This window comes from Falco biarmicus, chromosome 1 (genome assembly GCF_023638135.1).
Source record: "Falco biarmicus isolate bFalBia1 chromosome 1, bFalBia1.pri, whole genome shotgun sequence".
In the NCBI taxonomy this organism is placed as follows: Eukaryota; Metazoa; Chordata; class Aves; order Falconiformes; family Falconidae; genus Falco; species Falco biarmicus.
The window spans coordinates 23,202,766-23,228,721 of record NC_079288.1 but is presented as its reverse complement, the minus strand read 5'-3'; the positions used below and the strand labels follow the sequence as shown (position 1 = coordinate 23,228,721).

Genomic DNA, 25,956 nt, shown 5'->3' with positions numbered 1-25,956 from the left:
CGCAGCAATGACTACCTCTTTTGCTGCCCACAGCTAGCACCATTTTTGTTTGTGTCATCCTAAGCCCAGTGATAAGGGTTTGTAGCCATCTGTTCCCCAGAGCTCTTTCTGTAGGTAATGGCTTTGGGCTTGATTTTAACGCTCTTTCAGGAACTCATTGTGTCGAACTAAGCAGTACTGCAAGAGAGTGGACGCCCTGCAAGAAGATTTGCACGCTTTTGTGGAGAGGCTTGTGAAGAAAGCCTGCAAGCACACTGACTCTTCAGTGGCACTCTATTATTTCAGGTGAATATAGGTGAAAGGAGCGTCTCTGCTTGGTGCTGTGGGCTCGTCTGTAAGCAGGCATAATATTACATGTTCAAACAGTTCAGAGAAGTGAGAGACTCGATGCAGGCTAGGTGCCAGCATCTGTGTATCACGTCAGGACTAGCCAGTCATCCTGGCAATCTGAAGCATTTTCAAGCAAATGTCCATTTTTTAGTGATCATCTGCTGTGGGCTTCGTGGTACAGAAATAGTCTGGTACAGTTCTGCAGATTGTGATGGGAAGTGCTTCCTTGAGGCTTCCTTGGGGAGTGCGTGATAAAGTACGGGGATGACTGTAATTTGTAGGCAATCTGCAATGATTGTTCTGTAGGTACAGTGGTTTACTGTCTCCATGAGAGCACAGTGAGGATAATAGTGATTATGAGTCCTGACTGCATACCAGTATTTACTCCTTTGCTGCTGAATACAGGTGAATTAGGATAAGCTGTATGTGTGTGTTGGGGAACATGAGCAATCCTGCTGTTGCCTGGTGTAAATGGGACTGCCATGTACTAGTAGGCTTTCTTGTGACTTGCAGGCAGTTTCACGAGGACTTTCATACTCCGTCTGGGATTTCTGAACACAGTGGTGTACGCTGTGGATACTGTGTTGCATGGTCAACCCAGTGCCGTTGGGCAGTGTTGGCTCTGCAGCACACCAGGCTCGTGGCTGTGCAGACACCATGGTACTTCCTGGTGACACAGGGCTGGCTATGTGTGCTGCGTGGCTCCCTGACAGCCTCCTGGCAGTGGCAGTCTGGAGCGGAGCCCTGCCCAGTTAACACGATGATTCTCAAAAAGCAAGCAGACTGTCTGCAAGCTCTCTGAGTTCTCCAGGCACATAGCAGCCTGGCGTGGGAGGGCTGTACTGCAGCACTGGCTGAGCTGTGCAGGCTCGGAAATCCTGGGGAAAAACAAAAATTGTCAAGCAGTGTTAGTGAAAAGCGTGAGCTTGAGGAAACCAGGCTGATAGTGGGGTATGTCTGACTGCAGTGACAGATAATGAAATGATGCAGCCTCCTGAGATTTATTTGTCTGTAGGTCTGGCCAGAGTGGGTTAGACTGAGAGAAGGGGCCCTCTTGGACTCTTTAACCCCAGCTTGGTTACAGAATAAGCTGCCTGCATCACTTGGCTGCTGCCCTTGTGGCTTTGCAGCAGCACCGTGATGCTGTGGTAACTGCTGTATTCTCTCCTTTTTTCTTTAGTGCCTCATTATACCTGCTCAAAGTGTTAAAGGGAAGCATGTCTGATAAGCCATTAACTCTTCCTACTCCTTTGCCAGAGAACCAGAGCAACATCGTCCCGCAGGCTTGTCAGGTAAGACAGCAGGCTGCTCTAGAGGCAGGGTTTTTTGCTGGTAAAGTTGCATTACCCCATTTTGCTGAATGGGCCTTACTCAGTCTCAGCTGTTCTTGCTGCCTGCAGATACCTCTCTGCGTGATTTCTTTTCCATAAAACTGTCAAATTCTCCATCCCCATCTGGCCCTCACCCTCCTGCCTTTGCAGTGCCTGCTTGCCCCTAGCCACCAGTGACTGCTGATGTACAGTGAGGTTAATTGCCAGAGAAGCCTGATGTATATTTACACTCCTTTCCTGGCTGATTTGCTGTTTTTTCCATTAATCTTTCAGTGTAGTCACTCCAAATTTTTTTCCATGAGCATCCTGAGGGGCAGGAAAGCACAGGACAGTGGTGGATGAGAGTGAACTCCTATCTCTCTGAGGTTTGGGCTGAGTTATCTCATGGTGAAGAGAGTGTAGAGCAGCCTTGATTTCAACGGTAGCTGTTTGCAGGGAGACTCTTCAGTGCTATGGGTGTCGGTTGCTTGGGGAGCCTTGTTGTTGGGTCCCCTTTCAGCTACTGTCTCCGCTGAATTTCATAGGTCTCTGAATTTGGTGACCCTATGTATTGGGCAGCTCAGTCCAGTCACCTCCACTAGAAACCTAGCAAATACTGATTCACCAGCTAGCCTGATACTTGCTTCTGAACCTCTCAAATTGTGTGTAGGAATTAGCACCTTAATCCTGTTGACGTTTTGTGGGTGAGTTAAAAAAACAGGGCTACCTCATGGCAAGGGAGGGCCTGGAAATTACAAACACTGAGTTATTATTAGCAGCTGAAAAGATAGCCAATGTTTCTACAGCTTAGCGAGAGACTGAGAGCCTTGATCCGGCCAGCTCTTGTTCAGTGTCGGGCCTTTCTGGAAAGAAAAACAAAGTGGCAGATCTGTGGGGAGTGTAGACGACATGCTTGATGTTGAGCCTGGAGACATGTTTCACAGCATCCTTGTGCAGCCTCCCAGGGAAGGCTATTATTCCTGTGGGATCAGAGCTGTGCTCTTGGCTGGCCCAGGACACAGCCAGCAGCTGAAGTGATTGCCGGTTTGAGGGAGGTGACACAGTTTGGTTTGTGTGGTGCCACTCGTGTTGACATTGTGTTGAGGCCGATAAGGTTTTGCAGTGGGGAACTGGTGACAAAGGTGTGTGTTTCCAGTGAGTAGTGCTTTGTGAGCATAACCTGGAGCTTGTCAGTAAGCAGGAAAGTGGAACTAGAGCAGACCCTATGATGCAGTGGCCAAATTTATGAAAAAGGCTGTTGTTATAGAAGAAATTTTTTACAGTAATCATCTGATGGGAGAAGGAATAAATTTGTTTCCCTTCAAGTGTGTCAAGTAAGTGCTAAGTATAGACACTTGACTAGGAAACCCAGGTAATGTATTTAAGGATCTGTCTCCCCTGTTACACTTTGGCCTGTGTTCAGCTGCAGTAGCACTGGGAGTTTGACCTGAGGATGGGACACGACATCAACATGGCTTTGACTTGCTATGAGGCCATGGAAAAATTGCTTGGGCAGAGGTTTGCGAAAGCCCCATCCACAGTTGTGAAGATCACAGCTTTGACCTCCTTGGGCCATAATTTTTCTTTCTTCCCAAAGAGCTGTGCTTCCTTGGCAATATGGGAACAGTCAGGAATGTTGGGATTGCGTTGCTCCACACTTTGCTCTTCATTCAGCCCTGTCTTGTTAGTTTAGATCCACATAGGCTGTGCAGGTCTCGGCTGGTTGCTGCATGTCTGGGATTCTGTTCTCCACCAGAGGGGGATATTAGAGCATTTACACAGTTCCGGGATTGCTGGATCCCTGATCAGAACTAGGGCTTGTCCGCTGGGTGCCTAAAAATCCTGGACATAGCTGCTCTTCACATATTCAGAATGGTCTTTGGGTGTTCTGTGAACCTTGTGTTAGCCATGCCCACCACAAACCTGGAAGTACAGCCACCACACTACACCACGTTACATGCAGTGTGTGCAGTCTCACTGGAAAGCTGTGCTGCCCTTTGCTAACATGGTCATACAGCTGTTGGTACTTGGGAGAACATGTTTGGGGCCCACTTTGTTTCTTTATGGTTCTGTGCTGTATCTCATAGGCCTGTATCATAAAAGCTACCCAAGAATATCTAGTTGTTGGAAAAAATCTGTGTGCACTGGTAGAAATTAATTACTTCATTGCTAGTGGTTCATCCTTGTGTTTCACTGGAAGTTTTTTGTTCTGCTTTTTCCCAACAGCTTCTGAGCACAGGTTGTTTGGATATGGAGAGAGTGACTGTAATATATCAGCAAGCACTGACACAATTCTTGACTAAACGCAACAGTGCCCTTACAATCTCCATGTTCCATGATCTCTTCAGACGCTTCCCGGTAAGTGTTGCTGGCTGTGTAGTATGTTGTCTTCTGCTGGCTCCAAAGTACAGTTGTCATTCTGGGGAAAGTAGGAAGAGAAGCCTCTGCTTCATTATGGGCTTTGAAAACTGCTGTAAGGTTTCCCAGGATCTTCAGTTGCTCAGACTCTTAATACTACGTGTTTTGATAGCAGTGCTGCAGAAGGCCAGGATCTCATTTATGGTTTGGACTGGGATACTGCATGGAGAATGTAGATGAACAGAAGGCTGCTCTTTAAAGCATAGCCTAAGAAGTGCTAATTTTTTACTAGTATTCAGTGCAACACAGATGAGCGAGATTTGCACAAAGACGGAGGGGGCCAGCTTGTTTAAACAGCTAATGTAGCTCCTGTCCAGCTTTGCTCTGACCACATGCTCAGTTTCTCAGTTTTTCTTCCAAGAAGGCTGTAGAGCATAGAGTCTAGTTGGAACCTAATCTGCAAGCCGTCTGTTCAGTCAGTGTCTGAAATGTTTGAGGATTTCCTGCAAACTTGACCTATGCCTGGAGCTGGTTTTCGCTATGAGGACAGCCAGTTTTTAAGAAACCAGCCTTGGGTCTGAATGTCATACAGTTCTTCAGGGATTTTTAGGTCAGAGTGAGGTAGAGACAGCTGCCAGAAGCCCTTTCTCAAAGGCTTCAACGTTTTAGAACTGATATCTATTGGAATTGGAGGGTGGGAGGAGGCATAGGCTTGTGTGACTGGGGGAAGATGCTTTCAGACTTCTGAGGGATCCATCCAGGAGAGAATTCCTTTGCATAGCAGGTTTCTTAGGACCACAATGCCACCTACATAAGTTAGTGAAATAGGGGGAAGAGAAGGGTTGTGTGCTGCTGACATGGACAGCAAGCTTAAGATCCCATCTGCAGGTTTGTAGAGCCTGTGGATGTCATGTGACTGTTCCTTGCAGAAATGTCTTTTAAAATCACCTACACATCTTTTAAATACCTCCCAGGATGGTGACTCAACCACTTTCCTGGGCAGCCTGTTCCATTGCTTGATGACCATTTCAGTGAAGAAACTTTTCCTAATATCCAATCTAAACCTCCCCTGGTGCAACTTGAGGCTGTTTCCTCTCATCCTATCGCTTGTTACTTGGGAGAAGAGACCAACCCCCATTTTGCTACAGCCTCCTTTCAGATAGTTGCAGAGCACAAGAAGGTCTCTTTTGAGCCTCCTTTTCTCCAGGCTGAACACCCCCAGTGCCCTCAGCTGTTCCTGGTCAGACTTGTGCTCCAGCCCCTTCCCCAGCTCCGTTGCCCATCTCTGGATGCGCTCCAGCACCTCAGTGTCTGTCTTGGAGTGAGGGACCCAAAACTGACACAGTATTTGAGGTGCGGGCTCACCAGTGCCAAGTACAGGGGGACAATCGCTGCCCTGGTCCTGCTGGCCGCAGTATTTCAGGTACCAGCCAGGATGCTACTGGCCTCCTTGGCCAGCTGGGCACACTGCTGGCTCATGTCCAGCTGGCTGTCAGGCAACACCCCCAGGTCCTTTTCTCAGGTGGCTTTCCAGCCACTCTTCCCCAAGCCTGTAGTGTTGTGTAGGGTTGTTGTGACCCAGCTGCAGGACCTGCACTGAGCCTTGGCCCATCGATCCAGCCTGTCCAGATCCCTCTGCAGAGCCTTCCTACCTGCAAGCAGACCAGCACTCCCGCCCAACTCGCTGTCTGCAGTCTTACTGAGGGTGCACTCGATCTCCTTGTCCAGATCATTGCACCCCTTTTATAAAACAAAGGTAATGATATACAGAAGATACTGGCCTGTTTAAAGCTGGGGTTTGCCCACTTGATAGAGCTATCTTTTCTTTTTGTAGGTTTCCTTCCCCCCAGAAAGAAACCATTTAAGGTGCAGTGGTTGGAATATGTCAGTGAACTGTGCAGCAAACTGCTGTCCGTGCTTTGTTAGGGCCAGATCACCCAGTGCCTGACAGATGGCATTAGAGGTATGCCCATAAGGTATTTTCAATCCAGATACTTCCTCATTTCTTTTGCCCCTAGATTTGGAAGTATTTTGCCTATAAACAAAGAAATCGGTGGGTTAGGGCAGAGCAGAGGTTCATCAAGTTTTTCTGACAATTGCCCCTCCTCTAGAAAGGTTGTTTAGGTCAAGACTTACTGCAGGTGACAACTTTAACCTGTCTCCAGGGAGGCTTTCCTCCTGACAGAGTTGTTTCTGGCCCCTTGAGCAGGCAGGTTTGGATCTTTCCCCAAGCTCTGACGATCTCCAGTCTAACTCAGCATATTCTCCTTTGCCTCTGGGACTGTTCCTCTACACAAAGTGAACTGCCTACGTAAAGTATCAGGCAGATGCAGACTTAAATCAAGAACCAGGCAGAACACAGGAGGTGAAATCTTTGCCTGATTTTTCAGAGTTAAGCATTTTGCTGCTGATTCTGTTGTGATTAAGATTTCATTCGGTGCTGGTGTGAGCAAAGCTGTTAACTTCCAAATAAGCTGTTGCTGATTTCTGGGCACTTTTCTTTCTTGTGGCATTTTCTTCTTACTCAAGAAGCTGTGTAAAATACAGACTGTTTTGCTTGGAAAAACAAACCTGTCTGTCAGCAAACCACTAATAGGAGACTGGGTCTTTCTTTCTTACAGATCATGTGTAAGCCATTGGTAGATACTCTTGTCAAGTTTATCACAGCGGGAGCCAGGCAACATCAGCAGGTAAGGAGGAAAGCAAACAAACGAAGCAGTATTAAACAGTCGATTGGAGAAGCCACTTAATCACAGCAGCTCAGGTGATGCTTAATATGCTCATTCCTACCTTTAGGGCTGCCCAGTTTTGAGAAATGGGCTTCCAGAGAGGAGAGGTTTTGCAAATACAGCCTTGCTGCTTCAGGTCTGTGACTGAAGTTGTGAAAGTAGCTTGTGTATTTACAGGCACAGGGGTTCTTTGGTAGCATCTTGTTTAAAAACTGCCTGCGGCTTTCAGGGTTGAGGCCTGATTGTTGTAGGGCTTGCCTTCAGTCACTTATTCCTTGATTACTTTCTTATGGGTAAGATGTTCCTCTGTATTAATGTAGCATGTTGTAATCCTTGCCTCTTAACGCTAACTCCAGGTTGGCTTCTTGAGTCTGTTCTGCGCCTTGCCAGCTGTCCTGCATTTTCTGGGCCATGTGCTTCTGTGTCTAGTTTAAAACCACCTGTACTATAGATCAGATTTTTGATGGTTGATTGCCTGTGCCTGACTGACACAAAATTAGTGGAGCCTTATCAATAAAACATTGCAGGGTGAGTGCACAGCTCACTGTTGCATGAGCAGAGAATGAGGCCCGTCTGGATTTTCACTGCAGCATGGACTGTAGTGCGAGTTAATAACCAAAACCCCTTTAGGCCAGTAGCACTGTCTCTCAAACTTTCCCACCCCTTAGCTGTAACATGTAGCATGTGTCCCCTGCAGAAATGCATCCTAGATTGACCTTTCTGTTTCATAAATAGCTGTTTTATTGTTTCTGATCATTGGAGGAAGCGTGAAGGTATGTGTTTACAGGAAGGCTGCTTTACCTTGTCAGTGTAAATTGCATTTCAGGCTCTTCTACCCAAAAGAAATGGCTCTGATTCAAAGAACAACAACAATAAAAAAAAAGTGAATTAAGCTATTAGTAATTTTAGTGGATAGAAATAAGGATGTGTCACACAAATAACAAACAAATTAATTGTAAGGCACATACTTGATCCCACCCTCAAGAAACCAGAACAGCATCCCAAGCAGACAGCTTCTTTATATGGGTATCTGCTTCCCTACAGGGAATAATACTGTCCTTCTTTCAGGGCTTCCAGTTATCTGCTCAAGCTTTGTTTCCAGTGCCTGTTTATCTGTAGGTGGGAGGAGTAGGGGAGGACGTGCAGTGTGCTGTGTGTGGGAGACTGGATAGAGAACACGGATATACTACTGTTTAAACAAAGGCAACATGGAGAGTAAGCTGTGTAAAGCCTGTGGAGTTTGGAGTTGCAGCTCTAAGTTTTTTGCACACTGCTTCCTTTTCAGGAATTCTGTCTTCCCCTCATCAAATGTCAGATTTGCCAGGTTTTCAATTAAATTTTCCCACTGATTCTCAATGCAGATGTGCTTCAGTGGTATCTTGGGGGTAGGGGGCAAGCTAGGTGGGTGTATGTGGCAAAGTGATGTTGTGGGTGAAGCAGGGGGATACCTTCTCTGGAGTCTCTGCAGCTCCTGGCAGCCTCTGGGGGAGTGAAGTGGAGAGGCTCAGCTACCAAAAGGGCTGTCCTAACTCAGAGTCCTGAAGACGCCAAAGGTCTTCTGATAATTTGGCCACCCCTCATGGTTTAGAGGCAAGTGGAGTAGTCATCCATGTTCAGCCCTGAATATTGGCTTCTAGTCATTAAACTAACTTAGTCCCAGAGACATGAGGCTTAATTTCCCTTCTAACGCTCCTGCTATTAATGCTGATCGTTCTGGCTATGCCTGCTGCATCTGTATGAACAGCTAATCCCACTGTGATTTTGACATCTTGGCTTTGCAGATCCCTTTGGCAGGGAGTCCTCAGGGCTGTGCTGGCTGGGGAGAGCCGTGCTCTGCACGGGAAGGTGGAGGCTCGCAGCTCTGGCCAGGTGTCTCGTGTTGGCCTGGCAATGAACCCTGGGGATCTGGCACAGCAGGGCTGCTGGCCGCTATCCCAGCCAGCCTTGGGGAGACCCTTCCCAAGGGGGTAGGAGAAGCGCATGTACCTTCAGGTTGGGCTTTTGGGTAGTTTTGAACAAAAGGAAAAGTCGTTCATGAGGAGGATGCAGGAGGGCATGTTTCTTCCTCATCATCCCAAATACCTGGGAGTTTGTGAGAGCAGCATGGATGTAGGGAGTCTGTTTCATCTCTCTTCTCAGCTGCACTGGTCCCTGAGTTTTCTTAAGGCCTTTAAGGGAAGATCTTACGGCCACTGGCATACATGTCCAGCTTTTACTTCAGGGGTCTCTGCTCTTGCTGGGGCCTCTGGTGGGAAGTCAAACTTGATCACTAAGTGACCTGGTTGAAGCTGCGGCATGTTTCCCTCTGTGCTTGGTAAGTCACACAGTGTACAGCAAAGCCTGCACCTTCCTGGGCTCCTGTCAAGAAACAGCAAACCCAAAATGTATGTGAAATGTTGTTCCTGTGCCTTCTGTTAGGGGCTGTTGCAGGTCTGTCAAACTCAATTTCTGGGCAGCTGTAACTGAGAGGAAATGCAGGAGCTGTTCAAATGCTGCTCAGCTAGTGCTGCCTTGGAGAGGAGCAGTCTGGCCTCTCCAGCCCCAGCCATTTGCCCTGACCCTGGGAAGCTTGCTGTCTGTCTGGTGCCCGAGTGTTCGTGCAGTTATATTGGAGAATGGACTTGAGGATAATTTGACTGAAAACTTAGTTTCCTCTTGGACACATTTCCCCCTGCCCTTTTGCTGTGTTAAAATTAATTTTGATCAATTCACTGGTTTTGTTCAGGGCGCAGGGACACTCAGTTCAGGGCCAGGAGTGACAGGGTGAAAGCTATGATTTATTTCATCAAACGGCAGTGTTTGTTAACATGAAATTATGGCTCCGTGAAGTGAGTACGAGAATATTGGAAAGCAGAGTTTGTATAGACTGTTGGCTGTAGCTGATGACTTGGGGAACTGGGTCTTGCATTGCTGCAGCCTCTGTGCGTCCTGTCTCCCTCAGTTGCTCACCTCTAAAAGCCAGAGAATATCAAACCCTCAGCAGCAGCATTATGTCTGTGAAGACAGAGGTGTTTGTAGCTATCTGATGCCTTTCTGGGAGGTGCCTTTCTCTGGCAGGTGTGACTGCTGTAGAGAAGGGTCCTTTGGAGATATCCAAAGGCAGGTGCATCAGAGGGTGCACCTTGATGCAAAGCTTAGCAGAAGAAAAGGCAGCTTTAGAACAAAAACCTCAGATACTGTGACTGACATCGTCAGCCCTTTTCCTCTTGACACTGTTCCTACATGCCTAAAGCATCAGTAAGGTTGTTCACCTCCATGTTGAAGTAATTTGTGCGATAAAACAAACAGCACTTTGAGAGGTGAGAGCTCTTAAGGAAGTTTTAAACGTGGCTCACAGTGGTTGGGTTGGTAGGTTTTCCTAGCTGAAAGCACAACCTGTATAACAAGTTTCAAACTGGAAAGGTGAATTTGCAATGGTCTTACTGAGACTGAACTTGGAACCGAAGCTTGTACCTGTGGCCAAGTTCTATTCCTCTGATGTTACTCCTGGAGCATGGATGCCTGCAGGAGACAGTAATACAGCAGTTTCCCTGGAAAAGGAAACAGCTGGAGAGAATGGTGTAATTTGTGAGCGGGGGAACAAAGGGCCAGGGATGCTTGAGCCGGGGTGGGGGCCTGTCATCCCACCTTGAATTCACTTAGGACCTGTTTAAACCTATACATCAGAAAGATACAAGATGAAGATGTGACAGTGGATCTGCAGAAACACCTTGTTTCAGGCAGTTCACGCATCTGAACTGGACTCCTCACCTTTTGTGAGACCACACTGACTGCAGGACACTATGAGCTGCGCTGTGACTGGCAGCTGGTGCTTTGAATGTTCAGTGTTACTGGTTGGCTGGCCTATTTTTCATTTCTTGAAGTGTGGAGCTAAAGACAACTGCTGTCCCAAAGGTGCCTGTGTGCAAGTTAAAATGCTTCAGGCTTTTAAAAAATGAACATGCTAATGTTTGGATGTCTTTAATTTATTGAACTGAGAAATCTGGTGGGTTTTGCTGTGGTTTGGTTTTATGGTTTGGTTTTTTTGTGCTTTTTTTTTTTTTTTTTTACTACAGTAGCAGTTGGGATCTTTTAGATAAACTCTTGTTGATCCTTCATTTCCCATATGTATAAGTTAAACCAACATATAACTTAAAGCTGTGCTGTCTTCTCAGAATGTGGTCTGCCTGATGTCTGTGGATGATGTGTTCTTTACGCTGTTGTCTACTGTAGAAAGAAGTGAATAGAAACTATATGAAATCACTAGATTGTAAGCAGCTATGGTGAAGCTTTTCAAGAGGACTTCAGTGTGTGAGAAGCGCTACAAATTGAAGTAAAAAAGAATGAAGGCAGTAAAGAATGGAATTTTTTGGGTAGTCTAATCCAGCTTGTTGGATGCAGTTCTGAGGACTGGGGTCCTTGAAATCAGTCATCCTACCTGTGACTGTGTACTTCTGGAATGGCCAGCAGAAGTGTCTGCAGTGGCAGGAAAACGGGACCAGTGCACACATCACAATCTTTTTGTACATATAGGGAGATTTGCTAGCTTTCTCTTACCAACAGGGTGTTTACACTTGAGTAAAGTATAGCTAACATTTCTAGAATCCAGTACCTACATGCATACATATGTGTGCTTTAAGTAGGCTGGGAAAAAATGACAGCTAGGGATATAGTCTTCAGTGGTAAGACTGGTATGGAAAACAACAAGTCATCAAAAATGGAGCTTCTGTTGTACCGTTGAGTTGTCCTAGTGCTAATGAATTGTGTTAAACTGATCATCCCATTGGCACAGATGATCCCATTGGCAGCGCAAAGCCTTGCGGTCAGCCAGGCAGAATGTGTGTGGTGCTAACAGGTGGGGGAGGCTTGTGCTGTTCTGTTGACTAAGGATGTTGCTTTCAGTCTGATGTCTTCCACAAGCACTAAACACATTCTCTCAAATTCTGTTTAGAAAAAAATCTGTGTGAGCTTGTTCTAGCTTCCTTCTTTCTTAACACAATTTGGTCTTACTACTGCAATTGTTTTCCAGGGGACCTTGACCTTCAAATTACTTCCTTGTGCCTTGTTTCAGTGGGTGCAGTGTTGCTTTTTCAGTATGCACAAAAGGCTTGGTTTTTTGGCTTGTGCTGATGGAGCGTAAACCAGGGATCAAGATGTGTTTAATTTAATGATTGTTGCATGACTCAGCTACATACCAGAACCCTCCTGAGCCTTAGGTGAGGAATGTCTTCCTAGTTTATTTTTAGCAGCATCGGTATGATGAGCTACAGTAACGTCTATCTGTAATTGTGCAGTCTTGGGCTGTGCCTCTGATGCTGTTACAGCACAACCCCCTCGGTGGTGTATTGTTAATTGTGGTGTAGTTCTTACTGCAGTGGCCCCCCACCCCGCATTCTCATAAATGCTGGGGCTGCCAAGGGGCTGGATGAGTCCGTGAACCGCTTCTACCATAAAAACTTAACTCTGTTAGTCTGAGGATCGGGTGAAGAAGGAAAATGTGTGGCTGGTTGCATTGCAGTACCCAGGCTTACTGATGATGCAGGCATCTGCAGGCAAGTGCACACTCCAAGTGCCAGCTCTGGACTGGAAACAGGCTGAAGCACGGACTCTCTGGAAGTCTGGACTGGAACAACCATGCTTTTCCCTGGGAAACCCAGCTTGTGGGCAAGTGGTATTGGAACCAGTTCAGGAAGGAAAACTAGTAAATGAAATGCCCACTGCTACCAGGAGTAAGGTGTTATCCGCATCTCGCTTGTGCTGACATTCACTTAGACAGTTTCTATTCTGTAACTTTTTCCTAGGGTTTATGCAAATGGTTTGATACCTGTCCTTTGTTCTTTTCCTTTGGGGAAATACTAGGAGTGTACATTTCAACACAGTTACTAAGAGCCTTTGCAATTTTTTTTGCGCTGTGGTCACACATCAGTTTGAATACATTCCTGTCCTCTTATTTATGTTTGAAGCTATATTGATTGAGGATGTTGCAGTAGCTGGGAGCATAATGGTGCTGTATTTGTCCATAGAGTGAGTTTATTTTCTGATTTGGCTAGAACTCTGCAAAGCTGATGTAAGTGCAGAGCTTTCATGATACTAATAAAAGTCATTTTATTTAGTGTGGAGATGAGAATGGGCACTGAGACAGAGTTCAAAATGTCGTCTTATGTCATATAGATTCATTAGTATTTCAAAATGTGTTTTTATAAAGCAGTCTGTGACAAGGAACCCCTTAAGATCTATCTAATAGAGAGTGTATTTTAGGTAAGTTGCTAATTAATCTTGGTGCTTTGGCAGTCTCCCCAAAGGGATCAAACTTCTATAGACGTAATTTTACAGAACTGAAGCAATTCTTTGCCAGAGCTGCCATCACTAGAAGAGTAAAATAAGATCTCAAAGTCCTGCCAAAGAGGTCCTGGCTGGTTGACAGTTATCTTTCTGTTTTATGTTCTATGTAAATATCCAAGTTAAAAAGTAATTAAACTTTAATATAGCAAGAACACTAAAAGCACTGCAAAGCATCATAAGCCAGCACCCCTCTATGTGCGTGTTTGGGAGTGTTCTTCCTCATGCTGCAATAGATGAATGGATCACTACATTAACACACCATGCCTTGCCTGCATTCTCACAGATAGTTTCCAGCAGGTGGTATAGAAAGGACTTGTTATGGAATATTTAGCATAAGCTCTTACTAATAATGAAGCAAGTTAAAGCTCCCCAGATAAGCATCAGCACCAGTTCAGTTCTACCTCCTTTGCCTCAGAAATGAGAACTGGGCTGCCGGTGCTAGCTAAGCAATAGGCCGGGACTGAAAGGTACCGTTCCTTCAAAGCATCCTCCATCCTCTCAGCAGAGGTAGGACACGCTGTGCCTGTGTCCTCCATAGAGGTGTCACTACGGGGGGGCTTGTCTCGGGGTCCAGTTGTGGTGAGCAGACCTTCCAAGGGTAGTAACCCACAGGCAGTGACAGCTTATTGTGTGATGTAGTGTTACAGTGGCTGTTGCCTGCAGACTTCTTCCTTTGTGTCTTCCTCTGTTCAGCATGCACCCTCTCTTCAACAAAGGGAAATTATTTGCAGCTGGAAAATGCATGTCAAACTGACATGCTTTGGCTCTGGTCAGTGTCCTGCCCCTGTTCCTGTTTTTGTCTAAGGAGGTGGTCAAGGAGATCCTGTGTTTTGCAAGGTGAAGCTGAACCACGGGTGGGCTTTTGGACATTTTTGAGCTATCTCATCATGAGCCAGCAAAAGCCCTGTGACATGAACTAGCTCTAGGTATGTAAACTGTCCCTCTGAAGTTGAAGGGGAAATAGCTGAATGCTTGAGTGCTTTGCTGGGTCAGGGCCAAAGCGCTCTACATTATTGTGTGGAGATTTTTAATACCTAGACCTTTAGGATGGTTGTGGATATGGATTATTGCATCCTAACCTTTCATTTTTGAGAGCGTTTCTTGCACTGGGAGAGCTCAAAGAAACTGTCTTCCTTTGGTGAGTTGGAGGACGTTGACAGCATCTGCAAATATTCTCTGCTGTTCTGTGGAAAGATGTCTAATGCCATAGTAAAATGTAGTGTGCTCTGATGAACTGCTTTGTAAGGCGTGTTTCTTTCTCCCTTTCCTCTCACTTGTGTGAGATGGTTGGAAATTTAAAAAGTTCTCGTTAAATTTTTCAGGTCCTCCTGACTGCATTTAAGCGGAATGCTTGAAATCCCATGGCACGAGTTTTTACTTGTGTTTGCATTGAGAACTTTGTGTGCTCATGGTGTATCTCAGTTGAACAAGACACCCCTGTCACTGAGTCTACAGGGTCTCTTTGGAGCATTGTACATGTTGTTATCTGTTTATGGTTCTTTATTTTTTCTGTCATAATGGTTTTTTGGTTCTATTTCTTGGGGCCTTTTAATGGCCGCTGTGTCTTTTGCAAAAGTGTCTAGCAGATAGATGCCTGCATTGCCCACATACAAATCCATAATGATACCAGGCATTAATTGACTGGCACAGAGAAACTGCCCTTTAGCAGTCCCGGGGTTTATATTCCACCACACTTGGTGCAGCGCAAATAAACATGAAAAAGCTCCTACTTGCCTCTTTATTCTGATTGTGGAGATAGAGACTGTGTTTATTCTGCTTACTGCCATTCAGCTGATTGTGATGATCGTGTAGCAAATCCTCATTAATGGAGGAAACATTTTAATCTGTTGCTGGGAGGAAGTAAGAGAATTAAAAGGTCACATATACTTTAGTTGTTACTATAGATGTAGCTGCTGTCAAGAGCTATCCAACGGTGGGACTGATCAGTAGCTTGAACAGCCCTGCATGTCGGATGGACTCGCTGAGTTAGATACATACCATATTGCAGTTATTTTCCAAGACTGAGTAATTTTCCTAGCCTACTAAATTAAACTTGCCATCTGACACATGGGGAGTTGATAGTTTTTAAAAAGAGTGAACCACCCAAGTGTGTTCTGCTCAGCCTGACAAACATAGCCCCTTCAACAATTTGATGAGTAGGGACTTGTGTAGAGCAAATGGGAAAAGTTTGCTTGGAGGCAAGGTCATTGCCATTTATGTAATAACAGCATAACGAAAACAGGATGGGAAGAAATGTCTGGGGCTGAGATGAGATCGGTGACTGTCTCAGTCATACAGGCTGGAGTTATATTCATGCTACAAAATATTACAAAAACATTAGCATAGAATCCTGTTTTCTTGAAGTTTTCGGTAATGATTTCTGCTGTTTACAGTGGGCTGTTGGATCTTTGTTTGGAAACGAGCAACTGTGCTCGCAAGTGAAGAGCGGGCAAGTGTTTTGTTGCAGTGTCAAATGAAACGCCAACCTAGGCTGTACTTACAAGGATATTCTTAAGAGTTGGTGTAGGAAGTGGTAGGTCCCTTTTTGTTGTGGTTTAGGGGTGCAGGAGGAATGGGGTTTGGCTCTTTGTGTTTCTGCTTTCCCTTGCTGTGTATTCAAATGCCACTCTGCAGAAGTTAAAGCACAAGAAAGGAGTTTGGGTTTCTCTGCAGGATTTCTCAGCCATCTCCTAGCAGAATATGGTCTCCAGCCATGTCGCTCTCCCTGAGAGCCATGTGCAGTCTGTCATGTCATGGTGCTTCTCTCAGTGGATTCTGCAAAATGGAGAGGTCTGCTGGTGAGCATGTGAATCGATGAATCTACAGAGTTCAATGCAGTACAATTTCCAACTTCTTTTTTTCGCTTAGCAGTGTTGTTCATTTCAATGTTCTAAGCTAACAATTTTACTGACGTGTGAGTACTTTTTTTTTTTTTTTTTTGTACTGCTTGAAAGCTGAACTTCAGTAGTGGACGTTTGAGTGGATTAGAATTCTAATTTCTTATTATCTGCTTATAAATGTTCTCAAAAGATGAAAACCTTTGTCCTTGCAAAATCAAGACTGGTCTAGTGAATTGAGGACAGCAGCTAAAAGGCACACAATGCCTAGGCAACTCGAGTTTTCTCTTTTGAATGTGTACTGCTCTTAAATCTCCTAAATTATTGAATTTGACTTGAGCAAAGTCCCTTTAAATAGGCCACATTATGCAGTAACTGCCTTCTGTATAGTCTAAAGAAAATCCTATTGCATGTCTCTCCTGAATTGAAGAAAATTGGCTTTGTTTGTGCAGAGGAGACATCTGGCTTAGAAGGTGTTGTGAAGAGCAGCCAGATGAGGGAACTGGAGCAGGGACAGTTTTGGTTTTGCCAACATGTGCAAGTAACTTGAGGTGTCAGTGGAGCTTCTTGATGTTTGATAATACAGTTGTATGCGTGTAAAATAAAAATTATCAAAATGACAGCTTTGGGATAGGTTTGGTTTTTTTCAAGAGGAAAGCTAGGGTCGAGAGAAAGGATAATGCCCCAGATGATTTTGCGAGAGGTTTCTTGATACTTGGTAATACTCCTTTGAGCCTCAGCTACTGGGGCATTCTGTGAGAATTTCTGCTTTGATTTCTTAACAAAAGGGCATTTCTGGCTCTGGTGTTTAGAGTGAGGAGTTTGGAAAAGCAAAGTGGAAATGCTCCAAAGTAAACAGGACCATATTAAGAAACTAAATTGTCTTAGGTGTTTTGTTTTAAACTGTGACTTTGTTCTTTGCTTGGGAGGGAAGTATATTTAGGAGTGGAGAGGGAAATGGGCATATTTCCTGATTATTATTTTTTAATGTGGGAAGGGAGAGGCTTGGATGCATTGCACAGAATCCATTGCCGTTCTTTTCTCCTCTAGTCTCAGTATGTCAGTATGCCCTGTGGTACCAATATTCCGCCGCCCCCCCCCCCCCCCCCCGTTTCAATCCTGTAACTGAGCATTACGGAAAAAGCAAGAAAACGTCAGTGCTTATGGGTGCTGATATCTGTGTTCTGCTACTGATTTAGTTCGTATTCTCATGGTTCACTTAATTATGGCAACTTTTTATTTTTCAAGAACTTAGGATAATAAGATATTGACCTTTTTTTTTTTTTTTTGAGGGAAACATTAAGACTGATTGGCCTTTCTGATATGGTAAGTGGTTACCCCTGGGAGAAATGAATCTCTGTTCACCAAAGCAGCAGACTGATCCATGGATTGTTCTGTATTGATTGCTGTGTCCTGAGGGTCTGCCTATTGGCCTCTGGTGAAAGAGGAGCGCAAGGGTAAATAATGTCTTCCCCAGCCCTGAATGCTCACTAGCTGTATCTTTGTTGTATGCAAATGAAGTATTCAGAGCTTAATACCATCAGCCAGGCCTGGACCAGGAGTCCAGTGTGTTATTTTACATGTTCATTGTTTTGACTGCCCAAATGTCCTGCAGACCCTTCAGGAAGCCTGCCAGTGAAGCGCAGTATTTAATGTGCAGATATCCTCTGAAAAACTGCGGTGTCAAGTCTTCTCCCTCTGTGTACTGACTCATCTTTACTGCCTTTAAAATCTGGCAACACCTTATTTCTGTCACTAGTTCTTGTTAGATTGTGGTGACTGTAGGAGGGAGCTTTGATAATTTTTTAAAATTATTTTTTAATGATTTTTTCCCCCCTTCCTTTCCTAGCTGCCAACAGAACGATGCTGAAGGAAGCAGCTGTACATGTGCCCACTTGTATTGGGCACAAATGTCCTGCTGGAGTGAGCAGGCTTTCACAAATTAGTTCCTCTGGTTAGGCAAGTGGAAGATGAGGCTTTTGCTCTGACAAGAGCATCGTCCAGAGCACTGTTTGCAGAGGAACCAAGCATGGGAAAAAAATCCACTCAGCAGCAGTGGAGAGAACATGATTTGCAGAGTCCCTGATTAAACAAATTAAATAATGATGTTTTAGGGCATGAAGAAACCGGTATGTAAGTGAATACCATATATATACCTTGGTCTGCAGGCAGGCTGCTCAAGTGTCTTGACTGCTAGTCCTGGGTTTTCTCCTGGCTCAAGTACATGTAAAAAAACCATACTGGTGTGATTGTCAGTGGAGGCAATGACTGTTTTTTTCCCTATAGGACTAAGGCTGACATAGCTCGTGTAGGTGCAGCTGCATTATATAAAGGTGGTTTCTGTGGGGTGTAGCTCATTCCATGTTTTTCAGCCAGATTGAGCGGTGGTGGTTTAAGTGCTTGTGTCTTGCAATAGCTGTTTTCATGTTGTGGAGGAGGAGGATGTGCCAGCATAGCTAATGTGATAAAACTTTTTGTAGTATAGACAAGTAAGCAGCAGCAGAATGAAGTTAACAGCCCATCTGATCGATGTGACAGCTGCTCTTCAGAGCCTTGGGAATAGTAGGAGAATTGTATAGGTTTCTTAACTTCTCATTGCTGCTGCTTAAAGCAGGATATCTGAGCCACGGGTGAAGAGGTTTGTGAATGATAATAAAAATAAAGGGGAGAGGGGAGTGAGCAGGAGGGGTAGAAGATGAAGATTTCTTCACAGTCAGTTTTTTCTCAATTGCTGTCTTCCAGGGAGCTTTGTTCTTTTCAGTAAGCCTAGCTGTAAAACCTCAAATCCAAAAAGCAGGATAGTGAGGACCAAGACTGGAATGTAGCACTGCATCCTGTGCATTTGGTTTTCCCCTACTTGCAGGTGTTGTAGCAAGCGATTTCCACTATCGCCAAGTCATTGGGGTTGAGCCTGTGTCATGGAGGTGAGAGACCCCATTTGCCTGCTGCCTAGCAGGTGATGAGCAGGTGATTGCTTTTCCATTTTTTCTGTTGCTGAGATAGTGACTGAGAAGTTGGTCCGTGCTGGGAATTACTGGCGTATGTTCCAACAGCTTAAGAGGACACACAAACCTTTGTGTTTGCAAACTACTGTTCAGCTTGTTTAGAAACCAGCTAGAGAGACGGGTGTTGGCTGTTTCAGAGGTTTAGAAATAGAAGTGGATATAAAAAACCCACAGACCCAACAGAGTTCGCTGATAATTTTTTGCACTCAAGAAGACCTAAACAGATCATCTGCATGACGATAGTCAAATGAGCAAAACGTGTCTCGTGTGTGACAATTATTTTCAAGTGCTAATAATGCAAGCTGTTGCGAGTTGTTTAAATGTTCCTGGCCGGAAAGCATCCTGCTGTATCACAGAAAACTGCTTTTTTACTAGGAACAGGTACAATCTATTTTGCATTAAACTGTTGCAGTGAGGTTGGCTTATTCTAAACCACTGAAAATTGCAAAGGCTTGATGACCTAGGTAGGATGTTCGGTGGGAGTACACTGAGTAAGATTGCCTCTGTCATCCAAAGTTGTAAAATGTAATTTAGGTGTCACTTAAATGCTTTACATGTTGTAATTAACTAGCGTTGCAAAATCTGTCTTATCCATTTGTCGCAGAAGCTTAATTTAAGCTATAAAATATCATTTGTTTTGATCACTTTTTGGCAAGGAGAATTTTGTTCCTGGGCTCATAAATCTCCTATTTTGTGGTTTTTTTGCAAGGCCAGGCAGAGGGAGGGCTAGGAGGACACTCCTTTGTGGCCCAGAGCATGGCGTTTGGTGCACAGGGAAGGTGTGGGAGCAGGGCATAGTGGTTGATGGGTGGCGGGTTCTGCTCGGTGTCTGCTGCATTATTGTGCCTTGCCTGTTTCTGGAGGCAGGAGGAAAAATTTGCAAGCCTGGAAACTGGCCTCTGGTAGGACAGCTTCTGTGCTGGCCACGTGTCCTGCCTACTTCAGACAGCAATATTGGACCTTGTCAAGGCTGGCTGAGGGAGCATCTTGATTAAGATGGATCAATAAGCTTGGAAAGCTGATTGATTAGTCTGAAGACACTGGATTGTAATAGGAAATACCAAATTCAGCTCCTGAGCCAGATGTTCATGCAGAAGAGATTTTCATGGTCTTCACTGGGCCAGCATGAGGTATCTCTGACTTTGCTTGCGGGCAGCTGCACGGCCTAGGCACCGTGCTGCGGCAGTGCTGTCACGCAGGCCTGTTTTGCCCCAGAGCTCGTCACAGGTGGCTTTCTGAGCCTGGCTGCTGCAGCGTGGTGCCCGGTGGGGCTTGGAGCTCCGCTTGAGCCTGGCGGTGTCTGTGGGCCAGGCTGAACAGAGGAGGCAGCCACGAACAGGGCGCAGGATGGGCACTCCCTGGGTCCCTTAACCAGGGGAGACAACTGGGTAAATTTGGGGTAAAAGTCTAATGTGTAATGCTGCCTGGGAGGACTGGCAGCACATTTTTAAACCTAAAGTTGGTTATGGAGATGCTCGGGTGGCCTGGCATGGGCACTTCTGCATAACTGCATGCGCCAGCCGTGTTGTCATTGCAGTCCTGCTTCTCCCAGAAGGCGCTAGTGTTTTCCACTCCGAAACCTTTTAGATAGCTGCTAAATGAGAATCTTGGCTCCACGGCTTGTGTGTGCCTTGTTTTAGCAGTGGTGAGGAAGTTAAAAATTAATTTTTGTTCTCAAAAATAGTTTTCTTAAGCCACAGCCTTATCCTCCCTTTACCTTGAATTTGAAACATCTATGGAACATTTGCTTGCATGTGTGCATGCGTGCCATGTGAAATACTGTAGTTATAGCTTGTGGATTGAGGAAAATTGCTTTGGCAAATGTTTCTTAATCGCCTCTGGTTTTCACTTTTCACATCTAAAGCCTTCAAGTAAGTTTTGTATGTTTGAATTAAAGAAACGGTGTTTGATGCTTGTTCAGTGAGGATACTTGTTAAGGATCTTGAAGGATGATTTTTCGTTTGTCCTTAACTTGGAAAGAATCCTTTTTTTCCCATCTTCTCACCACCCCCAAAGAATTTGCAGCTTGGTCCTGTTGAGGTTAACAGGTGAAACTCCAGAGTTTTAAGGTAGTCACAAGTTGAAGTTGTCTGTTAAATACTGTCATGATGGCTCTCAGCCAAGAAGGTTGTCTTGCCTGCAGTGTTGGAGTGCTGAGTCTTCTGTAATTCTGATTTTAATGTGTCAAGGAAGGTTAGGAAGCTTGCTATATATAGCATAAACAGAACTGCTGCTCCTTCTGAACAGCCTGCTGTGAACGGGGACAGGGGGCGCCATTGTTGTGGGCCTTATTCTCCTTTACCTTTCATAATTTGCCCTTTTGGATAAGCTTCTAGGCCGTACCTAACTTCAGCTCTGCCTGCCGAACTGTTATGAACCAGAATTGTAGCTTATAGGCTCAGAAATGCTCAAATGCATGAAACAAATGTGGCAGAGAAATGAAAAGCAAGCCCTGAAACTCAAGACTACTCTGTTGGAGCCTTTCTCTCCATCCCACATCCAGTGTAAACGTAAAAACAGAGTAGTTTTGTGGGAGCAGAGTTGGCAATAGATTGGCACTTGCTTCATGGCTTTGCATGCTCTTTGTTTTCTTTTTACAAAAGCTTTGACAGTAATTGGAAGAGACTTCTGCTGTGGTGCTCTGGGTATCCTGCCCTGTAGTGCTAAATGACAGGTTATTTTCCTATAACCAATACTCCTGTAAGCTGGAGCTTGCTGTGGGTTTGGGGTTGGGGGAGGGTTTGGTTGGTTGTGTATTTTATTTTTTCAATATGTAACAAATGGCAGAGAGCGGAGGAATTGATTTCATAGTTTGATTATTTCTTAAAATTCAAAGCAAGCTTATTTTAGAATATCCCATATTCTTAGCATATGGTCTTTCACCTCAGCTTTCCTGGTAGTATTTGTCACAAATGCAGTATGTGATTCATGTGATTGCAGTCTCAAAGGGCTTGGGAGGTGAGAATTTCTAGAAGCGCAATTATTTTTTGCCATATCACTGTGGTGGTAGAATAGCCTTAATGCTGAGGGTTACATACTATGAGCTGCTGTTTTATAATGTGTGCTGCTGGCAGGTCAGGTTATGCTGTGCTGCTGTAATGTGTGTGCCAGAAGGGAGACATCAGTGAGTGCTCTGAAATACCAGTAACCTGTGTGGTGTGATACCACCTGTATATTTTTGTCTCCTGGACTTCCAAGAGCAGTGAAATGATAGCACTAAAGCTCCTGATGCTTTTTCAGTTCTAAAAATATATTTGAGTTGCACAAACTTGTAATTTTCCAGATAACGTTTACTTCTTGTGTATATATTACATCAAGGGAAAAAGAAGCTGGTGCCATGCTGGTGACATGCTCCATGTAGATAAAACTGTGTCCACGATGCAAAAGTGATAGGCGTAAGGTGGGGAAAAAAGTCTATCTTGGTGTCTTTGGTAAGGATTTAAAGTCCCCACTGCTTCTGTTACCTTGAGCAAGGAGGTGTCAGGTAGCTCAAATATTGTCCTGGGTCAGACCTAATGAGATGTTCCTGGCCTGCCATGTGCTTCAGGCAAACCAGTTAAATTTACCGCCTCTCTCCTGTAAGCTGGAAATGCCTTAGGGGAATTTGGAAGGGTTAATCGGCTGTAGCCTGGGAGCTACTTGGAGATCATCTGACAAAACGGCTGTGTGAAAACTCGGACTTGATGTCTGGCATGTTGCAGTGTGGACACACCTTCAGTTTCCTGCTCCTCTGATGGTGTCTGGGTGATGGGTAACTGCTGATTTCAGTGTCTTTTCTCATGGGAGTGTGTCTGTGTGGTCTTTTTTCACTTGCTTGCAAAGCCACCTGCAGCCAGCTTCCTAAAACACTGGGAACTGAGAAAAGCATTTGGTTTTGCATCAGAAACAAGAGCCTTCCTATTAACTGTGTGCTTTTCTTTGAAAAACAGCCCTGAATTTAGGTCATGCCTTCATGTCTTCAAGATTGCAAACAGGATCTCTACAGCATTGCAAAGGCTTGTTTGGTTTTGGCTTTCTCTTTCCCAACGGCAGTGACGGAAAGATGTCTTGATCTGTTGCTCTCCATCCAGCTAACCTGGATGGTGAGTCACCTGGATGGGGACTGGGGAGAGCTGCTCTTCTGCCCTACGTGGCTGCTACGCCTGTGCCAGATATTTGCTTTCAACAATGAAAAGAAAATGAAAAAAATGGAGGGAAAAAAAAAAAAAAAGAAAACAGTGGCTGAATTCGTAGGGTTAATCCCTTGCTCGCTGTTTTTAATAATCAGGCTGTGTGTCTTGTCCTTTCCTGTCAATGGTAAAGGCAGGTTGTATAACCCAGCAACCCCGCCAGCTTGCACTCCTTTTTAGCATCTAAATAAGGTAGATGAGCACATCTGGGAATTACCAGCCCATCTTGGTTACTGCAGTGACTATGTTTACTATTTCAGGAAAAAATCTTGACCGTTTATACTGAATGGGATTTTGTGTAATCATTGTAGATAAGAAAGAAAGAAAGAAAGCTGACAGAAAATCACAAGGTCAGCGCCGTAGTTCATTATTGCTTGTTCTCTTCTCCCACATGGACTGATAATGACTGTTTCTGGCTCATTTAGTCATATGGTTGATAGGTATATGTGGGAGTGTATATATGTATCTACTATCTCTGCTTGAATAGACTTCACTTTTATTTATATCTTACCATTTTATGGTCTTTCTTTTCAAAAACTGACATTAAGGAGAAAATGTTTTGATTAGGCAACTGGGTGGCTCCTAGGGCGCAGGATGGGCTGCAGCCTTCTCCTCTGCCCTTAATGAAAAGCTCTAATGTGGCTGTCAGCTGCTTGTAACTCTTCTCACATGTTCTTGTTTCAGAGATTGTGCATATTGGGGGGACGACAACTTTCTCTTCTGAACTGGACTGGAATTTGGTAGCTGGGACTCTTGGGTCTTCTGCTATTTTTGTCCATTTGTGAAGTGTTGATAATACTTGGCTCTCTTGTAGGGCTGTCATGAACAGAGCAGGCTTGATTTGGCACAGAAAATGCAGTGGATTCTCTATGATATTCTTGGGAACAGTATTGTCCTGACAGCCTCCAAAATTGCCAAATGCTTGGAAGATACTTCAAAATACCAGTGGTGCTGGGGAGGGCAGGAGGGAGAGGGACAGAACTGGGTAGTTGTTGAGCTCCAGGTCTGTGTTGGATTTTGTGGGAGTACTTTCAAAACTTCAATTTGCTGCTGGTCTCTGATGTGATGGTAAAACATGTGGCTGACCCTGTATCATGTCTAAAAGAAACATCATGAACATGTTAAGGGTAAATGATGGACTGTGAGAAATTGTGGAGGTTGATAAGTGTTCTGATGCAAAAGATTTGAAGGAGCTGGGGTGGCTTGGCTTCTCCTGAGGTGTTCTGTGTGTGGCCTTGCCTTTCAAAAGCCTCGGTGAGGAGGTAGGAATTGGTTGGTTGTGTAAGGTCAGCGCCTCCTCTAGTGAACAGGTCCCAACTGCTTCTGAGGAAGGTGTAAGAAAGCTGACAGGAATCAGACATGTGATCTGTGTATGGGGAAAGTTTCTTTTTACTACTGTGTCTTTTTCCTACTGCTCAGCAAGGAGAGGGCTTGTGTCTTTGAGCGCAAGCTTGTAAAATGCTGCCTTTTTTTTTTTTTTAACGTGAATGAAAACATCTTGCATGCTTGCATTCATGTAATTTTCTTGCACACATGTATTTTCTTGCATGCATGCGCACACACACTAGAACCTCTTTCACGGAACAGAAAATAGGTAGATTTTGTGACTATTTTTTTGTTTCTAAAGGATCTTTTTGGATTACTGGTATTGTCACAGGAGCACCACCAAACGGTAGCAGTGTGTTTTCAGACGTGGCAAGTTTTGGACGCTAGCAATGGGAAGAGCCTCATTCAGGATATGGCTTGAAAAGCCTCGCATTTTTTGAGGCTGTTTTTATAAAAAACGTTGAGTGTCTGGGTTGCTAAAAATAAGGTTAGTGTGATGTGTCAAGATGGGCAAGTAAGATGGCTTGTGATATCTGGAAACACTGACTAGCCCTCTAAAGCAGGTGTGAGGGGGAGGTGATCATTCACTTCCAAATGCATGGATGTTCACACCTCTGTATCTACTTTCAGCTGCATTGTGCCCATTTATTTGAGAAGATAAACCAAGGAAAATGGATTGCAAAGGGAGAGCTGTTTCCTTGTGACCTTAGGGAAATGGTTCCTAGAGATCTGACTTGCTTTGGGTCTTCCCTTCTGCAAAGTGCTCATACTCTTAGCCCCTCTTATATTAGTAACATTAAGCATATGTTACCTGGCGAAGCTTCTGGAGGTCATGAAAGTGATTCTTCTTTGAGTGTTTAAAGTCCTTTTTGTGAGTTCTGCCAGAGACTATTCTATAGCAGCTGTTTCACGCCCTTCCAGCCAGTGATCTGACGTTTCTTAGCCCTGACAGATGAACTTGTGGCTGAAGAGCCATTGCTGAGGACTATTACGTTCCAAGGTGCTGTGGCAGCTTTGTGGTCCTGGTTGCTAGATTGTTTTCTCTGAGTACATTTACTTGTTATGCAATCTTCAGATGACATCCAGGATCCTTTTTCACATGCTGATAGATGCTGCAAGTGAGGTGTGATGGTTGCACCTCTTTCTGAAAAAGGAACTTGGTGCCCCTCCAGTGTTGGTTTGAACTTGCTGAGATGGGATGGCATCAGTGGGAGGAGTGGGAAGTGCAGTTTTTTATTAGGTTTACCCTGGGACTGGGGTTGAAGAACTGGGTTTTAGCTTTGGTTCTGCCTCCGATTTTTCTGGCTGACTCTACTGATGTCAGTTCTTCTCACTGTGGCTATTTCACTGTGCAGTTTGCTCCAGAAAAATAGGCTATACGAGACCTACGTGTTAGTGACTGGGTCTAGAAATAGAAGAGTCACTGGCTCTATGATGAATATGATAACCTTAAACTACAGCATAGCATCATACTGGGCACTGAGCACCTTGTAATTATTTGTGTCACGTTTGCTCTCTGACTGAGATGTTCTTAAGTCAAATTTTATTTCAATCGGCAAGTAAATCTTTTT

At 44.7% G+C, this 25,956-nt stretch overlaps 1 protein-coding gene across 1 annotated transcript in view; it reads left to right on the top strand.

Moving 5' to 3' along the window:
- MYBBP1A (MYB binding protein 1a) overlaps positions 1–25,956 on the top strand; it is a 61,648-nt gene that overhangs the window by 17,944 nt on the left and 17,748 nt on the right. The window contains exons 20-23 of the mRNA XM_056347634.1: positions 151–285; positions 1,511–1,622; positions 3,867–3,998; positions 6,620–6,688. Of these exons, the coding sequence (XP_056203609.1) occupies positions 151–285; positions 1,511–1,622; positions 3,867–3,998; positions 6,620–6,688 (448 nt within the window). The remainder of the gene's footprint in view (positions 1–150; positions 286–1,510; positions 1,623–3,866; positions 3,999–6,619; positions 6,689–25,956) is intronic.